Source organism: Vespula vulgaris, chromosome 8 (assembly GCF_905475345.1).
Source record: "Vespula vulgaris chromosome 8, iyVesVulg1.1, whole genome shotgun sequence".
Classification (NCBI taxonomy): domain Eukaryota; kingdom Metazoa; phylum Arthropoda; class Insecta; order Hymenoptera; family Vespidae; genus Vespula; species Vespula vulgaris.
The window spans coordinates 5186812-5204504 of NC_066593.1; the positions used below are offsets into that span (position 1 = coordinate 5186812).

Sequence of the window (17693 nt, forward strand, 5' to 3'; positions counted from 1 at the left end):
AGAAATTGTTTGCATAAACAGAATTGTGCGATTTATATTTTAATTCTCTCTCATATTCTTAAATATAATATGACCAAATCACACACATACATAACACACACACACACACACATACACATACTGAACCTATCTCTTATAAAATAAAATTAGATTGTAAATATATAATGATATAACTCACATTCAAACTTGCATGTGTTGCTTACAATCTAATAATTTGTACAATAACATTCATGACCAAGAAATTAATTGTAAATGAAATGTCTGATTGAATATTTGTACTGTGATAGTTCCCCTCATGTTTGTACGTGTACTCGTCTGTAGTTGGATAATGTAGTTTTACTTAATATATATATATATATATATATATATATATATATATATATATATGTATGTATGTATATGTATATAATTTTATTATGACGGGGAGATATCGCAGTTCTTCAAATATACATATATATAGATCATTTTCATAGAATTGCATTTTTATTCAATTTCTTGTTTTTATTATGGGCAGGCTTATAAAAGAATGAGAGAAGAAAAATAACTCATGATTCCGTATAAATATGAGAATTATTTAAACTACTCGATAGTCATAAGAGTATTATTAAGCAGCTGAGTGCAATGTGTTCCACGTGTATTTTAAGCAACAAATGATTGCTTTGGTGTGCGCCTTAAATAAAAGTAACGCAAAGTGGATCTTCGAATATTAAGATATCCACAAAAAAACATGATGATAAAAGAACTTTAAAATAATTATTACAATAAACAAGAATTCAGATATAATATTGGACATTGCAATTTAAGCTTTTTCTATTTTTTTTGTGGACACAAAAGATTTAATTTAACACTAATTTTACATTAGCAAATGAAAAATAATTTCTTATTCCCAATTGCTCGTATAAAAATGCTTGAGATATAATAGAATACGAAACGTGAAAGAACAATTTTCAATATGACATGTATGCACTAAAAACTCATGTATTTTTTCAAGTATTGTACATTATTCTATAAATATTAGTTATATAAATTATAAATAATAATCGGACTATATGCATTATAATAATAATTATTATTATGATAACATCATGCGTATATTATACGCAACGTATTATTATTATTATTATTATCATTATTATTATTATTATTATCATTATTACTATTATTAATTATTAATTATTATCATTATAATAAATGATTTTAAATAACGACGAAAAGGTTATTGAATTCTTAGCTTCTGTTATCCTTTTTTTATTGAGAATGTTAGAAAAAATCGAACCAAAGATATTTACTCTACGTCAGTAATTTCGGATTTTTTCAACCGCAAGAATGTACAATGCTTGCTACAGTGTATTATATTCATTAAAGAATAAAACGTATTTATCACCGTTTGCGATTGTGCAAGTCAACGATATTCTACTGTCAACTTGTATTTTATTTATAAAATTTCAATAAGCAAAACAAATTTTTAGTTTATTTACTGTTAATACCATAAAGTGATATTAAAAATTTTTTTAAACTAATAAATCATATTTCTATTTTAACAATAAAACGACAGTTAAATAATATACAAAATAAAGAAACATTAAATTTAAAAAATATCATGGATTCTTATGGCTGTGGATGTAAAAATGCTATTATCATAGAGGGAATATTTGGAGAAATTTATCCTGGTATATTTTATATCTTAGAAGAATAAATATACAAATATTATATACATTTACATATTTATGTGTATTGATTTTATAGATATAACAAGTTACAAAGAAGAGGCTATGAACTATGAGAATGAATCTTTCGAATCTTTAATCAAAGATACTGATCGAAGTTTAAGTGAATTAAAGCCTATAAGTGTTAAGTCTTATACCATGATAAATAATAATCGAATGGAAGTTACTGTTATTACATGGGGTGCATCTATCGTATCCCTCAAATGTCCTGATAAATTTGGTCATAGTACAGATATTGTTCTTGGTTTTGATGATTTAAAAAGTATAATATACAAGATAAAAATATGTTTCATTATGATTATATTATCTTTCTATTTTACACATTCATTTTATTCATGTACTTATAAAGAAATTTAATTTTCAGGTTACATGAATCCTGTACTTAATCCATTTATTGGATGTGTATTAGGCAGATGTGCAAATCGTATAAAAAATGGTTATTTTAGTATTAAAGATAAAGATTATGAATTAACTAAGAATGATAATAATCATCATATACATGGAGGGGTAAAAAGTTATAAGTTTTTATATTTCTATTAAGAAATAATAAAAATGATAAGAAATGTGTCTAGAATTCATTTTAGACAAATGGTTTTGGTCGACAAATATGGAATTCGCATATTGATGACTGTTCTGTTGTTATGAGTTATTTAAGTGAAGATGGAGAAGAAGGATATCCTGGTGCAGTTTTAGCTACAGTAAGATTCAAATTAACACCTGATAATAAATTGGAAATACATATGCGTGCAACAACATCTAAGACAACTATAATAAATATGTCACATGGTTCTTTGTTTAATCTTGCTGGACATGTAAGTAATATATGTAATCATCTTATCAATGTATATATTATTAAATGTTACATATATATTTTATAGGATGCTGGTGAAGTAGAATTAAAAAAACATAAAATATTGTTGAACTGTGATCGCTGGACTTTCTCAGATTACTCAGATTCTATACCAACAGGAGCTATCAGAGGAGTAGGTGGAACAGTTATGGATTTTCGTATACCAAGACTTCTGGGAGAATATATGGAAAAAGTATTATATTATATATAAAATTATGGATATAAACATATTTAAATAATAGCAAAAATAGATGACAAAAAATATCAGAAAATTCATTACAATTATAAAATCACATTTAGAAATAGAAGAATACAAATTAAATAAAAAATAAAGAGTCTATACTATATAAAGAGTAATGTTTCATTATATTGTAGGTTCCTCCAGGAGAAGGTTTTGATCACAACTTTTGTGTAACAAAAAATTGGCAATCTGATAGTTCATTCGTTGCTCGAGCATTACATATGAAATCCGGACGGTAAAAAAATAGTATTTATAAAGTATAGAACTATATTATATTTATTATATATATGTAGTGTTCTAGAGGTCTATTCAGATCAGCCTGGTCTTCAATTTTATACTGGAGGGCGTTTATTACAACAATTTACTCCTTCCACATTTGTAACATATGATCATTACCTACATCAACAAAAGGTAAATAATGCAAAATTTTTTTCATGTCATTGAACATTTAAGACAAATATTTAATATTATTGTTTGAATTTTTTATAGTTGAAGACAAATGAAGATATTAACAATTACTTGAACATGAATGAAGAAAGTAAAGAGAATGGAGAGGAATTGTTAACACCTGATGTAAGACCACTACAGTTTCTTACAGGAAAAAGAGGAGCACATTATAAAAAAAATTGTGCTTTTAGCATTCAACCTCAGAATTATCCAAATGCTATTAATTATGTATGTAAATTTTTACATATTCATATATTTCATTAATATGTTTAAAATCTATTTCATTGGAATAACAAATATGTTTTTTTTTATTTTTATATTTATTCTTATTTTTATTCTTATATATAAATATACTTTTTTCAGGCACATTTTCCATGTGCAATTTTGTATCCAGGTCAAGTCTATTGTCATGATCTCACATATAAATTTGGAGTACAACTTGCTAATTATATGTAAAGATATAGAAATATATAACACACAAAAAAAGACATAAACAATATTAAAATAGGTAAAAAAATATACTCACATGTATGTAGTATAATAAATTACAATGCACTGATAATACATCTAAGTATTTCTTTTTTTTGCAGCAAAAAATTTAGCTACTGCACCTATTGTATTTCCAAATGAATGACTGACTGTTAATGAGCGCTGAATCCATCGAGGTAGTGCCTGCATCTTGTAACGGTAACGTACATCAACTAATATTACACTTGAATAATCGTTGATATGACGTACAGCTCGTCCAATACATTGATTTACTGCTTTCATACAGGAATTTTCATAAAAGTTCTGTCCGGCATCTGATCTCTATTTAAAAATATTTTTTAAAGAACGATAACGTGTTCAAAAATTCTGTTTGAATATATTTAAAAATGAACTTTGAAATGAAAATTAATACATACAACATTTTCATTTAAATATTTGATCTTTTCTTGTAATTCGATCGATTTAATATTAGGATATGGCATTCCAATAACAATAATACATCTTCCCAAATTATCAGAAAAATTTAATCCTTCACTTAGTTTGCCACCTAAAACAAAATGCATACATATTGTACATCTATATGTTTGTAATTTGATGTAATAATAGTTAATTGTAGAAAAATGTCCATAATAAAGTATTTTGTATTACCAATAACGCTAAATAATAATGATCCATTTTGTGGATTTTGCGGAAAATTAATACATCGTGCATATTGCTCTAAAACATCATTGACCTGAAAGAAATATATATATATATATATATGTATATAAAAAAAAAGCACTCGTTAATAAACAGATACCTGAGACGTTGATCTCGGTTCGCGGAAAATTTGTTTTTTTAAACGAATTTTAGTTATTACACCAGATTTATATAAATGCTCATACACAATATTTTCATAATCATAGGATGGCAAAAATACGACAACACCAGCTGGTATAACATTGCAAAAATTTATCAACATTCTCCCTAATTCATCTAACTGCAAATTTAAAAAATCATAATTAAAAAAGAAAAAATACAAATAATGTATAAAATCTATCATACTAATATACACTTACTAGTTTTGTATTTTGTCTATTTTTAAAATTAAATTCAAATTCTACTCCAGTTGGACCACAGGTGAGAATATTAGATATAATATTTTCTGGAGGTATTACATGATCACAAGAAAATGTTATAATTCGTTCTGGTTTTACACCTGCTGCCAAAAATAATTGTTCAGTAAATTCAGATACAGGTTCCATTGTACCACCAGCTAATATTATGGCTCTGGCCTCTGTTACTATCAAAAATAAAATATCTTTAGATTTGCTATTATTTATGTTAACAAAAAGAAATCATATATACATACCAACATCATGAAAATGAGCTGCTGGATTTAATAAAAGAAATTTTAAAATTCCCTGTCCAACAGTAGAACCAGGTATAACAATTATACGCCCATCAGCACAATTATTTTCCAAACATTCTAAAAAGCTAAGAATTAATGTTAATGGACTATTTGTTTCATTTTCATTTTGTACTACTTCTGGAGATGTTACGTTCTCTTCCTTATTAACATTACTAATTGACTTTAAGAATTGAGTAATGCCAGATTTATTCTTGTTACTTTCTTGGATTTTAATATCATTACCATATTGTTCTATGAAACCTCTTAATTTATGAATAAGTTTAGATTTTTTCACAAAACTGATTAAATTAAAGATATTCAAAGTATCAATTTCGGTTGTTCTTTCAAATTCCTGTATTGTGTATAATTTTGATGGTAAGTCACCACTGATGTTATCAGTTGGAAGAGATTTTGTTGTAGCTCCAAAAACAGTTAAAAACTTCTTCAGACAGAAGCTTAATTGATTTAAATGAAGTACATTTTTAGCATTGAACAAAGCTTGATATCTGAAATATATCACTTTAATGTTTGAATAATAATATATATCAGATAGTATTACATCATGATTTCACAATTACATAAAATACATTTAAGAAAAATATGAAATACAATACCTTTTCTGATACTGTGACAATTGATTACAAGCATGAAGTATATTTCTTCCTGTAATTGAAGCACTGTACATTCTTTCAATAGCTTCAAGTAAATTATGAGCTTCATCAATTATTAAAATATTTCCTTTTAAATTTATTCCTGAGCTAATCCTTGTATTCTTATGTAAAATAGAATTATATGGTACTAATATTAATTGACCTTCTTGAATAGATTTTCTCACTGCATAATATGTACAGGTATTAAGTTCTTCTCCTTTTTTTATAATTTCTTCAATATCATGAATATCTGATAATAATTCAGCCATCAATGATTCCTGATTTCCTGGTAAAAATGGACAACAGTTCGTTGTTTTTAATTTTTTAACATGTTTTTCTTCTTTACGTGTAGTTTTTTTTCTTTGTAATTGTAAGCACTGTTCATTGATAAGATTATTATGTTTCAATTTCTTTACATTTTTGTTAATACAATAATTATACCTAAAATAAATCAAATTATTGATTTTAATTTATAATATGATTATTATTAAATACAAAAATTACCTAGATGCCAATGTAACTACAGCTACATTCTCTGAATAAGGACTTCTCTTTAATTCTTTAACAAATTGAGAAAGTTGTGAATGAGTTCTTGAACAAAAAAAAATTTTTGTATGGAAACTTTGTTGTTCTTCTTCTTTTTCTTCTTCTGAATTTTCTGAGTCTGATAATTCATCTATTAACAATAGCTTTTTATCAATTTCATCGTTTTGTGAATCTATTGATACACTATCATCTTTTTCTGTATCAGAAGGCTTAGATTTTAACTTAACATATGCCCTTTTTTCTTTAATATTCTCCTTTTTAATTTTTTCTTTATATTGTTGCATTTTCTTTTCATATTTAGAAATAGCATCTAATTTAGCCTGCAGTTCTCTTTTTTGAAGATTAAATTCCATTTGTTCTGTTTGACATAAAAACCAATCATTAGAGGTACTTTCAATCATTTTTATCTTATCATCTAAATCAGTAATTTTAGAATTAAGTTCTTCTTTCTGTAATTTCTCATGGTCTATTAGCCATTTTAATGCACCACAAATAACGGATAATGATTTTCCTGTTCCTGTTGGGCTTTCAAATATTCCCAAATTACCATTTTCAATGCATTTATATAATTCTTTCATAAATTCTTGCTGTATCTTATATGGTGTGAAGGGAAATGGAAATACATCTGGAGTTTCCATATTACACATATATTGTTATTTAAATGCACTTATTAAAAACACGTGAATTACATGTAGAATATGTATATAAAAAACTAAAATTTAACACATATTTCATTCCATATTATTCATTTCAAATATTTATAACTTTTCAATGTAAAAATATATTTTAATTCGATGATATATCCTGTTTATTATAAGAATGTGATATCATACAAAAAAACAAAAATACAAAGCAAATTCTATACGGTTCCCGCCAAAAGATAAAAGGAAGCATTTCTATGAAGTTACTAAATAACATTAATGATATGGACAATAACAAGTGATATATAATATATATATATATATATTAATAAAAATTAATTATAAATATTTTATATAATTGACTAATCTATTGGCACATATTATATATTTTTAAATAAAAATATACAAAAGTACTAGTACTGAGCTAGTTACTTTGCAATTTTATAATTCGTGAATCGAATATCATCGATTTCAATTCTCTCGAAATATCTCTAATCGATTGTTCGAGATGTATGTTCTATAGACATATGACGTTCCTTTCTCTTTCTACCCGGACTATTTTGTATTAAAGTAACAATGGCTCTTAATTTAACTGTGAAAGTTCATCCTGTAGTTTTATTTCAAATAGTGGATGCTTACGAACGTCGAAAGGCAGAGTCTTTGCGTGTAATTGGTACATTATTAGGTAAGATTTATTTTTTAACCTAGATTAAATTAATTGTCTCGTGGTAACCTTAAAATGAAGGTTATGTATATATCAATATTATACGTAAATTATATGTATATCATCGCAGGAACTTCAGAAAAGGGAGTCGTTGAAGTAACTAATTGTTTCTGTGTACCACATAAAGAATCTGAAAGTCAAGTAGAAGCTGATCTTTCATATGGTGTAGATCTGTATGATTTGAATCATAGGGTCAATGCTCAAGAAAATATTGTTGGTTGGTGGGCAACGGGCAATGAGGTTATTAATATTTTTTTTCATTAAAATATATTTATTAAAATTGTGTTAAAGAGAAGTAGAATTGAAAAAAATATATGTTTCTTATAGGTTACTACTCATTCGTCTGTTATTCATGAATATTATGTACGAGAATGTAATAATCCAGTTCATTTAACAGTTGACACTACTTTAACAAATACTACAAGGATGGCAATTAAGGCTTATGTATGTGTTCCATTAGGAGTACCAAAAGGGAAACAAGGTTCTATGTTTACACCAGTAAAAGTGCAGGTATAATTGAAATATAAAACTGTTAATAAAATTAAAATATATTTTATTTCAAAAAAATTATAAAATATTATTTTGTAATACTTTCATTTTATTTGTAGATTACATGTTATGAACCTGAAATTGTTGGCTTGCAATTGTGTTCAAAGACACAACTGCAGTCTCATGTACCAGTACCTGGTGTTAAAGCTGGTGGGGGAATAGAGCCAATGATGGATCTTGCACAAATTGCAGAAGCTAGTTCTAAATTATCCTTGATGCTAGAACAAGTTCTTAATTATGTAGATGATGTTCTTGCTGGAAAGCAACCACCAGATAATCAAGTAAGTGTATTTTTGTATTATTATTACAAAAAACAATATTATAAACTTACATTGTTTTAGGTTGGTCGAGCTCTCTTGGACATGGTACATTCAGTACCAAAAATGAGTAGTGATCAATTTGATGAAATGTTTAACAGCAATGTAAAAGATCTTTTGATGGTAGTTGCATTGTCACAATTGATAAAAACACAATTGCAACTTAATGAAAAACTTACATTGCTCACAACATTATAATTTTTAAAACATACAAATATCCTGTATTAATAAAATTACAGTGATATAAAATTAAAATAATGTTTCTAGATTTTTATATTTTTTGCTCCCTAGGATATATATTCAAAGATTAAAGTTTTCATACAATTTTTTAAAGATGTACTAAGAAATGTATTTATTTAAAACTAAATGTTAAAACATCAATACATGAGAAATATGTAATGTTCTAATAAGTTCGTATATAAGTTATATTTTATGTTATATAAATTAAATTTCACAAGATAATTTCTCTTTGATTATCTATTAAATTAGTCCAATCTGGGACTCTATTTAATTTCAAATAATTTTCTTTTGTTAAACATCTTGAAGGAAAATCTGCAATACCATATATTGCTCCTCCTAACCAAGCTGTGTAGTTGGGTTTACTTGGAGCTGTATGAAATTTAAATGTTTTTATTTTTAATTTTTCAGAATATAATTCACTCTTCAGTAAAGATAACAATTCTGCTTTTAAACGACTTGTAAAGCCTTTGGCCATTACTGTACCACCTATTAGTAATATATTTTCTGCTAGGGCACGCCTTATATCTATTGGACACTACAAATAAATATATAAGTAAATAATTAGTATGAAAAATAAAATGATAATCTAATATCATCTTACTTTAACAATGGCATCCAAAATCATAGTTGGTATACTAAGATTATCATTATCTCTTTCCCATAGCACTTCATAAGCTTTTTCTCTAATTTCTCCCAAAATAGTAATAGATTTTATACTAGGATATTTAACTGCTGGTGGAGGGGTAGGTGCATCATCAGCCCCTAATTGTTTAGATCTTTCCAATGTAGTGACGAAACATGTTCTCACTTTTATATCTTCAATTATTTCCTCAGTCAAATCATAATCAGGCATACTATCCTTTAAATATGTTTTTATATTTCTGAAAAAAAATTTTTTTATCTTTTTATCTAAACATTAATAGAAATATGATATGATATTAGTTATAATAGATGACTGACTCACTGATGTACAATTTGAGCAGCAAGTGGAAGAGCTTGCCATGCTTTTAAAATTGGTACACCTTCATAAATAGGAATTAATGTTGCCTCTTGATAACCTACATCTAATACTAAGACTGTATCAGTTCCCAGTGTACTAATTGTTGCTAAATGCGTTGGTAGGAAAAGTAAAGAGCCAATTTCAAAATGTCGAAACATTACTTTTGCGAGAGTATCTCTAAATTGAGAAGGCGTTAATGAAGATTCCACAATAAGAACTCTTGCATCTTTTGGGCTCACCACAACATGCCTATTGTATAAGATAAAAATATAAAAATGATTATCTAATCTTGATATATATTAAAACTTTACCTGAAGAAAAGTAAATGGAGAAATTCAACAAGAAGCTGATATAAATCTTCTATATCTGAATAATCAAAGACTTTTCTCACTTCCTTTGATTCTGCACATTTGACTTCTGTTTTAATTATGCCTCTTGGTACTGTTTCTCCCGCATAACCAAATCTAATTTATGTTTTATATCATATTATCAAAACTGTAAATATATTGCTATATGTAAAGTATTTACCTACTTTGTATATGCACTGCCAATATCAAATATTACCATTTGTTTATCAGAGATATATCTAACACCTTCATATTCACGAGGCATATTTGTAGTTTTTAGTAATAATCAATAAATAAGTATTCAATAAAAAATATTTTAACAATTATAAGAATACATTCAGATAAATTAGACGCAAGTTCTTTCTAAGAACTTCGCGTATAATTTTTTTTTACGGTACTAGAAATATTGACAGATGACAAGTATGCCCGAATCAGTGCTGCACTTCTTTTCTGTTTGCACGTGGTAAAAAGTTACTAGATAAATCCTTCAGTTATATCGAACAAATAAAAATTACAACAATATATATATTAATGATAACTGTATAAAATATATGCAGATATAGATCATCATTTTTTGTTTAATAAAATAAACTAATTATTAGGAAAAATTATAGTGAATTAGATAGACTATCTATAGTTTGATATAGAATAAGGTATAGGTATATAGTTTGTATTCAAGTAGTATATGAAATTATTTAATAAAAATATGTCAATATAGAGTAAACCAAAAATTAATAATTATGGAATCAAATTATAATATCAGAAATAATATTTTATTAAATATAAGAAAAGTATTATAGTAGTTTCTCTTATCTACTATCTTTATTTATTTAATTAAAATACAGAAAAATATATAAATTTATTAAACAATCATCTCAAGTTCTCTGGCATAATCTATAGCAAGTGTAGCTAAGTCTGCACTTGGTATTGGTTCTTCTGCTTTCTTTTCATGTGTTGTGTTAAAGTAAAAATATCCATCCTTAGATAAATTCCAATTTTTTTTAGTAGCGAAAGCTTTCATATCTTTCTCACTAGATAAATTAAGCATTCTGGAAGCATCCTTAATAGAAATCTTGTCGAATGCACTTTCCATACATGCTCCAATTTCATCACGAACAGTATTTAATAATATGTCAATGAAAAAGTTGTAACATGCAGCTGGCACATTACCTTTAGCCAAAAATATTTTGTTATATGAACCCTCCATTAAATATTGTTCTAAACTTAATGGATGTCGAATATAAGGATTCGATTGTATTTGATCAGAAGGCAGAAGCTCTAATTCTGTATGAAATTCTGCTACGCGATTTTGAGATAATAAGAATAACAAATTTAAACCCAAAAGTTGATATTTGTAAGCAGATTCAAGTAATCCAGATTTGTAATCAAAATAATAACATTTTAATTGGGCCATGTATCTTTCAAAAGATGGTATATCTTCTGCAGCTATACTCCACTGAGCACCAATTTCTAATATATCTCCTGTAATTAAAGACAAGCTTTTTAATACCAAGCACAATAAAAAAACATTAAAAATCGTATGAATAAAAATACATACTAGCTATAAGCAATTCATTTTGGCTTGCTGTACTATTAGATGTAGGTAGGAACATTAAATGCGTGAGACCCACCTGTATAAATTAAACAGTGTAAAAAAATCTCCGTGGATATATGTGTACATAAAAATAATTAAACTAATATACAAAAAATAAAGAAAATTACTATTCATATTACAATGAGGTTATATTGAAAAAAAAAAAAAATAAAACTTATTAGATAACGATAATGAGATGTCACCTTTAATTGATTAAGTAATTTGCCACATTTTTTTAAATTACAAGATGTTCTTGTCCACTCTTGTTTTAAATTTTGATACAAAGAAACAACATCCTTGAGCGCAGCCATGTTCAATACGGGGAATTAAATGTCATTGGCATAAGTTTCTGCTAAAGTTAATTCTAAACCTTATGATGCGTTCGGCATAGCACTCAAATGAGTTTCTTGTCTTTTGGAACACATGTCTTGACATAACATTTTATTGAAATTTATGATACAAATTTATTACAATTTATATTTAATATTTATTATATATTTTTTAGATACAATTTTTAACGCTGATACAAAGAAAATAAATAAAATCATATAATTATTAAACAAATTGAATGCAATTGGTCCATCATAGAATTAATTTAGTCGAATATTTTATTTTTCAACCAATAATATGAAGATACTATCCAACCAGAGACCAATCAGCAGTTCTTAAGAATAAGAGACGTTGCAACAGAAACTAATAAAATGAATGGAAAAAATCGCGTACAGTGCATATTCAATAGTTGAATATACTCCTTTAACCGTCTCAGTTTATAGGAATTTCCATGAGTATAAAGATATAATTGTTATTTCTTATTTATTTTATAGTTACATTGCGTGGATATTAATATAGTGAACTATAAAACTGATACAAAAAATCATATTGAAAAAATAAAAAAAATCAGATAGTAGAATCTCAATTAGAGGAGTAGACTCGAGCAGTGTGGTCTTTACCGGCCTTCAACTTCCTGTTCCCTTAACTGGATACAATGGCGTCTGGAGTAAGTGAGATTCATGCAATTTTCAGCGAAAATCATCGACATTAAAATGAATCAATAACTATATATGATAGATAAAACGTGATTATTAATATATGATAATTTTTATATCTTAATATTTTTTGCAGACGTTGTACACGTACCCAGAAAATTTCAGAGCATATAAAGCTCTGATCGCTGCTCAATACTCCGGCACGCAGATTAAAATTGCCGAAGACTTTGTCTTTGGAGAAACTAACAAGACTGAAGCTTTCTTAAAAAAGTTTCCTCTTGGTAAAGTAAGTCAGACCATACGTCATATTATCTTTCCTTCCTGACAGTTGTCTTGTTAATTTCTAACCAGCTGCTATATTTCTTAGTAGCTAATGTTTTAAATAGTAAATCTAATTAATGCGTTCATTATTCTAACTAAAATTTATCTATTTTTAGGTACCAGCTTTCGAAACATGTGACGGAAAATGTATTACGGAAAGTAATGCAATTGCTTACTATGGTAAGTAGAATCATTTTTTATTTTTATGTATTATCATCTTATTCCTTTTTTATTACTATCATTTTTATAGTTTCCAATGAGCAATTAAGAGGAAAAACTGAACTTGAGCGAACAGAAATCATTCAATGGTTCGGATTCGCTGATTCTGAAATTCTTCCTGCCAGTTGTGCTTGGGTATTTCCATTACTTGGAATTATGCCATACAATAAACAGGTATTAAAAGTTTATATATGAACACAAATATATCTATATGCATATATCTTTATAATATTAGTATTAACTTTTGTCCTCTTTCAAAGGCAACGATTGTTGATTCAGACAATTGTTTGTAACAATAAGAGGTAAATAAATATTTGCATGTACTGTAGGTACATAAATATACATGTATATATATATTTGTATTTGTGTACTTCAAGTTGCATACACATAGTTTTTTATGTTATAAATTTTTTTTTATTAGATTGCAGAAGTAAATATCTATAATTTAATAAAAGATGTTATTATTTTAGACCATTGAACATGCTAAGGAAGATGTGAAGAAAGCTTTAACTGCTTTAAATTCACATTTACTTACACGAACGTATTTGGTAGGAGAACGAATAACTTTAGCAGATATTAGTGTAGCTATGACATTACTCCATTTATATCAATATGTTCTTGAACCAAATCTACGTAAACCGTACCAAAATGTGAATCGATGGTTCCAAACTGTAATTTATCAACCGGAATCTATTGCTGTAATTGGTGCCTTTAAACTGGCTGAAAAAACGCTTGAATATGATCCTAAGAAGTATGCAGAAACGCAAGGAAAGGTATATAAATTGTCTTCAAAATATTTAATTTTTTCTTTTTTAAATGTATATGTGTGTATATATATATATATATTATTTTAGTCTTCATCGAAAAAAGAAAAGAAAGAAAAGGAATCCAAGAAAGAATCAAAGGAATCAAAAGAAGCAAAGAATGAACCAGCAGAAGAACTTGATCCAGTAGATGCAGTTTTAGCTGCAGAACCTAAAACAACAAATCCTTTTGATACTTTACCAAAGGGTTCCTTTGATCTTGATGATTTCAAACGATTTTATTCTAACGAAGACGAATCTAAGTCTATACCATACTTCTGGCAAAAATTTGATCCACAACATTATAGTATCTGGTTGAGTGAATATAAATACAATAATGAATTAACTAAAGTAAGTACATGTGTATAATCATAATACGATGAAGTATTTTATTTATATGCGAGTGTATCAACATATGTTTAACTACACACACCACACATATATATATATATATATTTCTGTTTAGGTTTTTATGTCGTGCAATCTTATTACTGGAATGTATCAACGATTAGATAAAATGCGTAAAGCTTCGTTTGCTAGTACCTGCTTATTTGGTACAGACAATGATAGCACTATTAGTGGTATATGGGTTTGGCGTGGACAAGAACTTGCTTTTACAGTATGTTTATACAGTAATTACTAATTAACTGTTTTAAAAAATTAATGAATGTGTTTTTGAAAAATATATGGATTTTTTTTTTTTAGTTATGTTCAGACTGGCAAGTGGATTATGAGTCATATAGTTGGACAAAACTGGACCCATCCGACGAAAAGACAAAGGAATTGGTACATCAGTACTTCAGTTGGATTGGTACTGATAAAGAAGGACGTAAATTTAATCAAGGAAAAGTCTTCAAGTAAAGTTTAACATTTGCTTACAGATACATAACGCTCCATTCAGAGGCAATAAATGTAAAAATTGACAGAATTTATTAAAGTTCGTCCCTATAAAGCCTTTAGTCCTATTTCCAGTATATATTTTTTAGCACATATAATGACTGATTTTTTCATCTAATATCCCTATAACATTATTTAAAAAACATATTTTTTATGTTATTTCATACATGTACAATAATTAGATTCCAATCAAAAGTTTTATTCAGCTATGACTTTAAAGATTTTTTAAGTGGAAACATGAAAGTATACTGGATACTTGTTTTATTATAATTGCTTTGTGAAAATAAATTCTCCTGTGAATGGAACATAACAGAAGCGTTTCTACCCGTTACTGTATATTTTTTTTTTATCTAAATGAGTGAATTATATCAGAAAAATGATTATAATATTTTATGTCACGAGTTTCCATGTTTCTATTGAATTATCATTATAATCAGTTTTAGTACATTTAATAATTTGTTTGATTTAAATAATGTTTTATAATATTTTTAATTTGAGCTTATTAGTTGTTTTTATTGAATACTACAAAGAAGTTATAAGGTGATACAAGATTTTATTTTTACAAATATACATAAAAGTATTTTGTTGTAACAGTTCCTATGTAATCGTATTTACATTATAAATGTTCTAACTCTTATATTTATAATATAAAACAAAATTTACACTGACAAATTTAGAAACCTTTAGCTAGTAACCATTTTTTAACGCAAGATACATAATCTCCTCTAAACTTAATATCACCACACATTTCATTTATCCTACTACCAACTGTTTTATTTGTTGTCTCTTTAATATGTTTCTTTAATTCTTCCTCTAATTTCCAAATATCTCCCTGTATTTTACGTATATGTGTTACTTTTCTCATACCCCTAAATTTTATTTGTAGATAAATAGGTAGCATATGGTTTTTTGTACGTTGTATAAAATAAGGATGGTCACTGGGTTTTGCTGTTGAATAATATCAAAATTAAAATAATTATCTATAACATCAGATTTATATATATATCAGTTGTATGATATTATACGATAAATAAAAGCATGCTAACCAGTGGCTGGTTTCCATCCTGAAGGTAAATTTGTATCAGTAGTTGTTGGTTGTGGTATGACCTTATATCTCATTAAACGTTCTACATAGCTCCATTCTACCGGATCATTAGATATATCGTAGTCGGTATAATAAGAAGGATCTTTGTATTTAGGAGAAGATTTGAAACTACTCCATCTCTTATAAATCTAAGAAAAAGAAAAAAGAAAATTTTTATTAATACTTTTGTCACGATGATACATAATTCTATCAAAATGATATATTTCAATGATATAAGCAGTTTAACTTTACAGCGCAAGTCTATTAATGGAATAACCATATTTTTTTTTATATTCTCTAAAAAATCGTTTACTTTTATACATAAATTTAATGAAAATAAATCGATTGACTTATCAAATGTTCCACAATGTGTTTTGTGGTACTGTAATTAATATAAAAAAATAAAATCTTAAAGAAAAGGATAATTGGTACAAGGTAATTAATAGCAATAAGACATTTCACAATGTTGCAATTTTCTATTATTCGCACTTATTACGTCGTATTAGATTATTGAATAAAAAAAAAATTATTTTACATGTTTCTAAAGGATCCGTGTAATAGAGAGAAATAGAGTAATGTAAAAAAGGCGATAAGAGAGAATAATATCATAGGATAGTGTTAGTAAATTATTGCAAGAGAGTGGATACACGCGCACATCGTAAGAATACGTGAGGCCCTTCGCTATCGCTGTTCTGAGAAAATCACTAACTACAGTTAGACGGTGCGATAAGGTAGTTGGGCTTAATTAAAAGTAAAGGCGATATTAAATAAGTACATAAAAACGTAATTGTAAAAATTAGTACCTCGGTGATAGTCGGGGAAGCGCACTTCACCGACTGTAGAGCGACGGGACCTTGCAAAATCGCTGGAAAGCACGAGCGTGTGAAAATACGAAGGGCAGCCATTTTGAGCTCGGTAAATAAGGGTCGCTGGCCGCCATTGGTGCGCACGGGCGCGTCTTCCTTTTCGTTCCTCTGCGTTTCACCGTGCTTTCTTTGTCGCCTCGCTTTCTTACTCCTATATAATTTTCGATTCTCGCGAGAAAGTTTCTATTAGATAGGAGACGTTCGTGGAGAGAAGATCGGAGCGTCGAGCATTCGTCGTAAGGTAGAATTTCAATAATATTCTGCGGCTTTAGTTAGCGTGAACGTTGTATAGGATTAGAAGTGCCGCGTTGTTAGCTACTTTATCGAGGATTTTTTTGTTTAATCGGTTTAACATCGTATAGGATTTTTCGGTCGTACAGTGAAGTGGTGTCTCGTAGAACGTGAAGGGTCAATAAATAGCAGCAATTGGGAAGCCTATGGGGTTAAATTCTTTGAAATAATGTCATGCGATTAGCTTGAACAGGCTATGGACGTGGGAGAGGTCGCGCATTCGACCGGCAGGTGGCGGTAGCCTCAAAACAGTAGGACAGCGTTCAGACACCCTGCAACGGGACTGTGTTTTTCACGACATTGTTTTTCCCCTTTTCTCACATTAATCACGGATCTCCGACGGCATTTTCGGCCTCAGAGGTGAGTATAATCGTCCACCCGACTTTTCGACTTATCATTTTCCAAGATATTAACTTTATCGTGTCAAGCTAGATCTTAGAAATCTCGAATCGGGGCCGACCTTTTGTTTATTCG

General features: G+C 27.7%; 7 protein-coding genes across 8 annotated transcripts; 3 read left to right on the forward strand and 4 right to left on the reverse strand.

Moving 5' to 3' along the window:
- The first annotated feature begins 1234 nt into the window (after positions 1-1234).
- Positions 1235-4257, forward strand: LOC127065831 (galactose mutarotase-like). The gene is made up of 11 exons (XM_050998710.1): positions 1235-1670; positions 1747-1989; positions 2092-2234; positions 2312-2539; positions 2606-2770; positions 2953-3053; positions 3112-3229; positions 3308-3493; positions 3629-3773; positions 3856-3952; positions 4041-4257. Exons 1-9 carry the CDS (start codon positions 1601-1603, stop codon positions 3719-3721), a joined length of 1347 nt encoding a protein of 448 aa, XP_050854667.1. The 5' UTR covers positions 1235-1600; the 3' UTR covers positions 3722-3773; positions 3856-3952; positions 4041-4257.
- LOC127065829 (ATP-dependent DNA helicase DDX11) lies at positions 3100-7158 on the reverse strand. 2 transcript variants are annotated; one of them, XM_050998705.1, is made up of 9 exons: positions 6299-7158; positions 5759-6235; positions 5106-5650; positions 4813-5036; positions 4554-4733; positions 4403-4487; positions 4171-4301; positions 3792-4075; positions 3100-3214 (listed from the first exon to the last, which is right to left on the reverse strand). In XM_050998705.1, exons 1-8 carry the CDS (start codon positions 6985-6987, stop codon positions 3833-3835), a joined length of 2574 nt encoding a protein of 857 aa, XP_050854662.1. In that variant the 5' UTR covers positions 6988-7158; the 3' UTR covers positions 3100-3214; positions 3792-3832. The 2 variants fall into 2 exon arrangements, with proteins under 2 accessions (XP_050854662.1, XP_050854663.1); XM_050998706.1 differs by lacking the exon at positions 3100-3214 and adding an exon at positions 3488-3707.
- Positions 7159-7498: 340 nt separating this feature from the next.
- LOC127065834 (eukaryotic translation initiation factor 3 subunit F) lies at positions 7499-8829 on the forward strand. The gene is made up of 5 exons (XM_050998714.1): positions 7499-7666; positions 7776-7945; positions 8033-8215; positions 8314-8535; positions 8596-8829. The coding sequence occupies exons 1-5, from the start codon at positions 7558-7560 to the stop codon at positions 8767-8769; spliced, it is 858 nt and encodes a 285-aa protein (XP_050854671.1). The 5' UTR covers positions 7499-7557; the 3' UTR covers positions 8770-8829.
- A 66-nt stretch (positions 8830-8895) lies between these two features.
- On the reverse strand, positions 8896-10601 carry LOC127065832 (actin-related protein 10). The gene is made up of 5 exons (XM_050998711.1): positions 10344-10601; positions 10123-10275; positions 9776-10060; positions 9413-9692; positions 8896-9346 (listed from the first exon to the last, which is right to left on the reverse strand). Exons 1-5 carry the CDS (start codon positions 10421-10423, stop codon positions 9023-9025), a joined length of 1122 nt encoding a protein of 373 aa, XP_050854668.1. The 5' UTR covers positions 10424-10601; the 3' UTR covers positions 8896-9022.
- Positions 10602-10961: 360 nt separating this feature from the next.
- On the reverse strand, positions 10962-12123 carry LOC127065528 (26S proteasome non-ATPase regulatory subunit 8). The gene is made up of 3 exons (XM_050997976.1): positions 11956-12123; positions 11717-11789; positions 10962-11640 (listed from the first exon to the last, which is right to left on the reverse strand). The coding sequence occupies exons 1-3, from the start codon at positions 12061-12063 to the stop codon at positions 11021-11023; spliced, it is 801 nt and encodes a 266-aa protein (XP_050853933.1). The 5' UTR covers positions 12064-12123; the 3' UTR covers positions 10962-11020.
- Positions 12124-12515: 392 nt separating this feature from the next.
- Positions 12516-15033, forward strand: LOC127065726 (elongation factor 1-gamma). Its single transcript, XM_050998501.1, has 8 exons — positions 12516-12749; positions 12875-13024; positions 13176-13239; positions 13310-13452; positions 13749-14051; positions 14133-14432; positions 14548-14700; positions 14787-15033. Exons 1-8 carry the CDS (start codon positions 12738-12740, stop codon positions 14940-14942), a joined length of 1281 nt encoding a protein of 426 aa, XP_050854458.1. The 5' UTR covers positions 12516-12737; the 3' UTR covers positions 14943-15033.
- A 478-nt stretch (positions 15034-15511) lies between these two features.
- On the reverse strand, positions 15512-17497 carry LOC127065728 (probable 39S ribosomal protein L49, mitochondrial). Its single transcript, XM_050998505.1, has 3 exons — positions 16866-17497; positions 16025-16211; positions 15512-15926 (listed from the first exon to the last, which is right to left on the reverse strand). The coding sequence occupies exons 1-3, from the start codon at positions 16965-16967 to the stop codon at positions 15652-15654; spliced, it is 564 nt and encodes a 187-aa protein (XP_050854462.1). The 5' UTR covers positions 16968-17497; the 3' UTR covers positions 15512-15651.
- Positions 17498-17693: the final 196 nt, after the last annotated feature.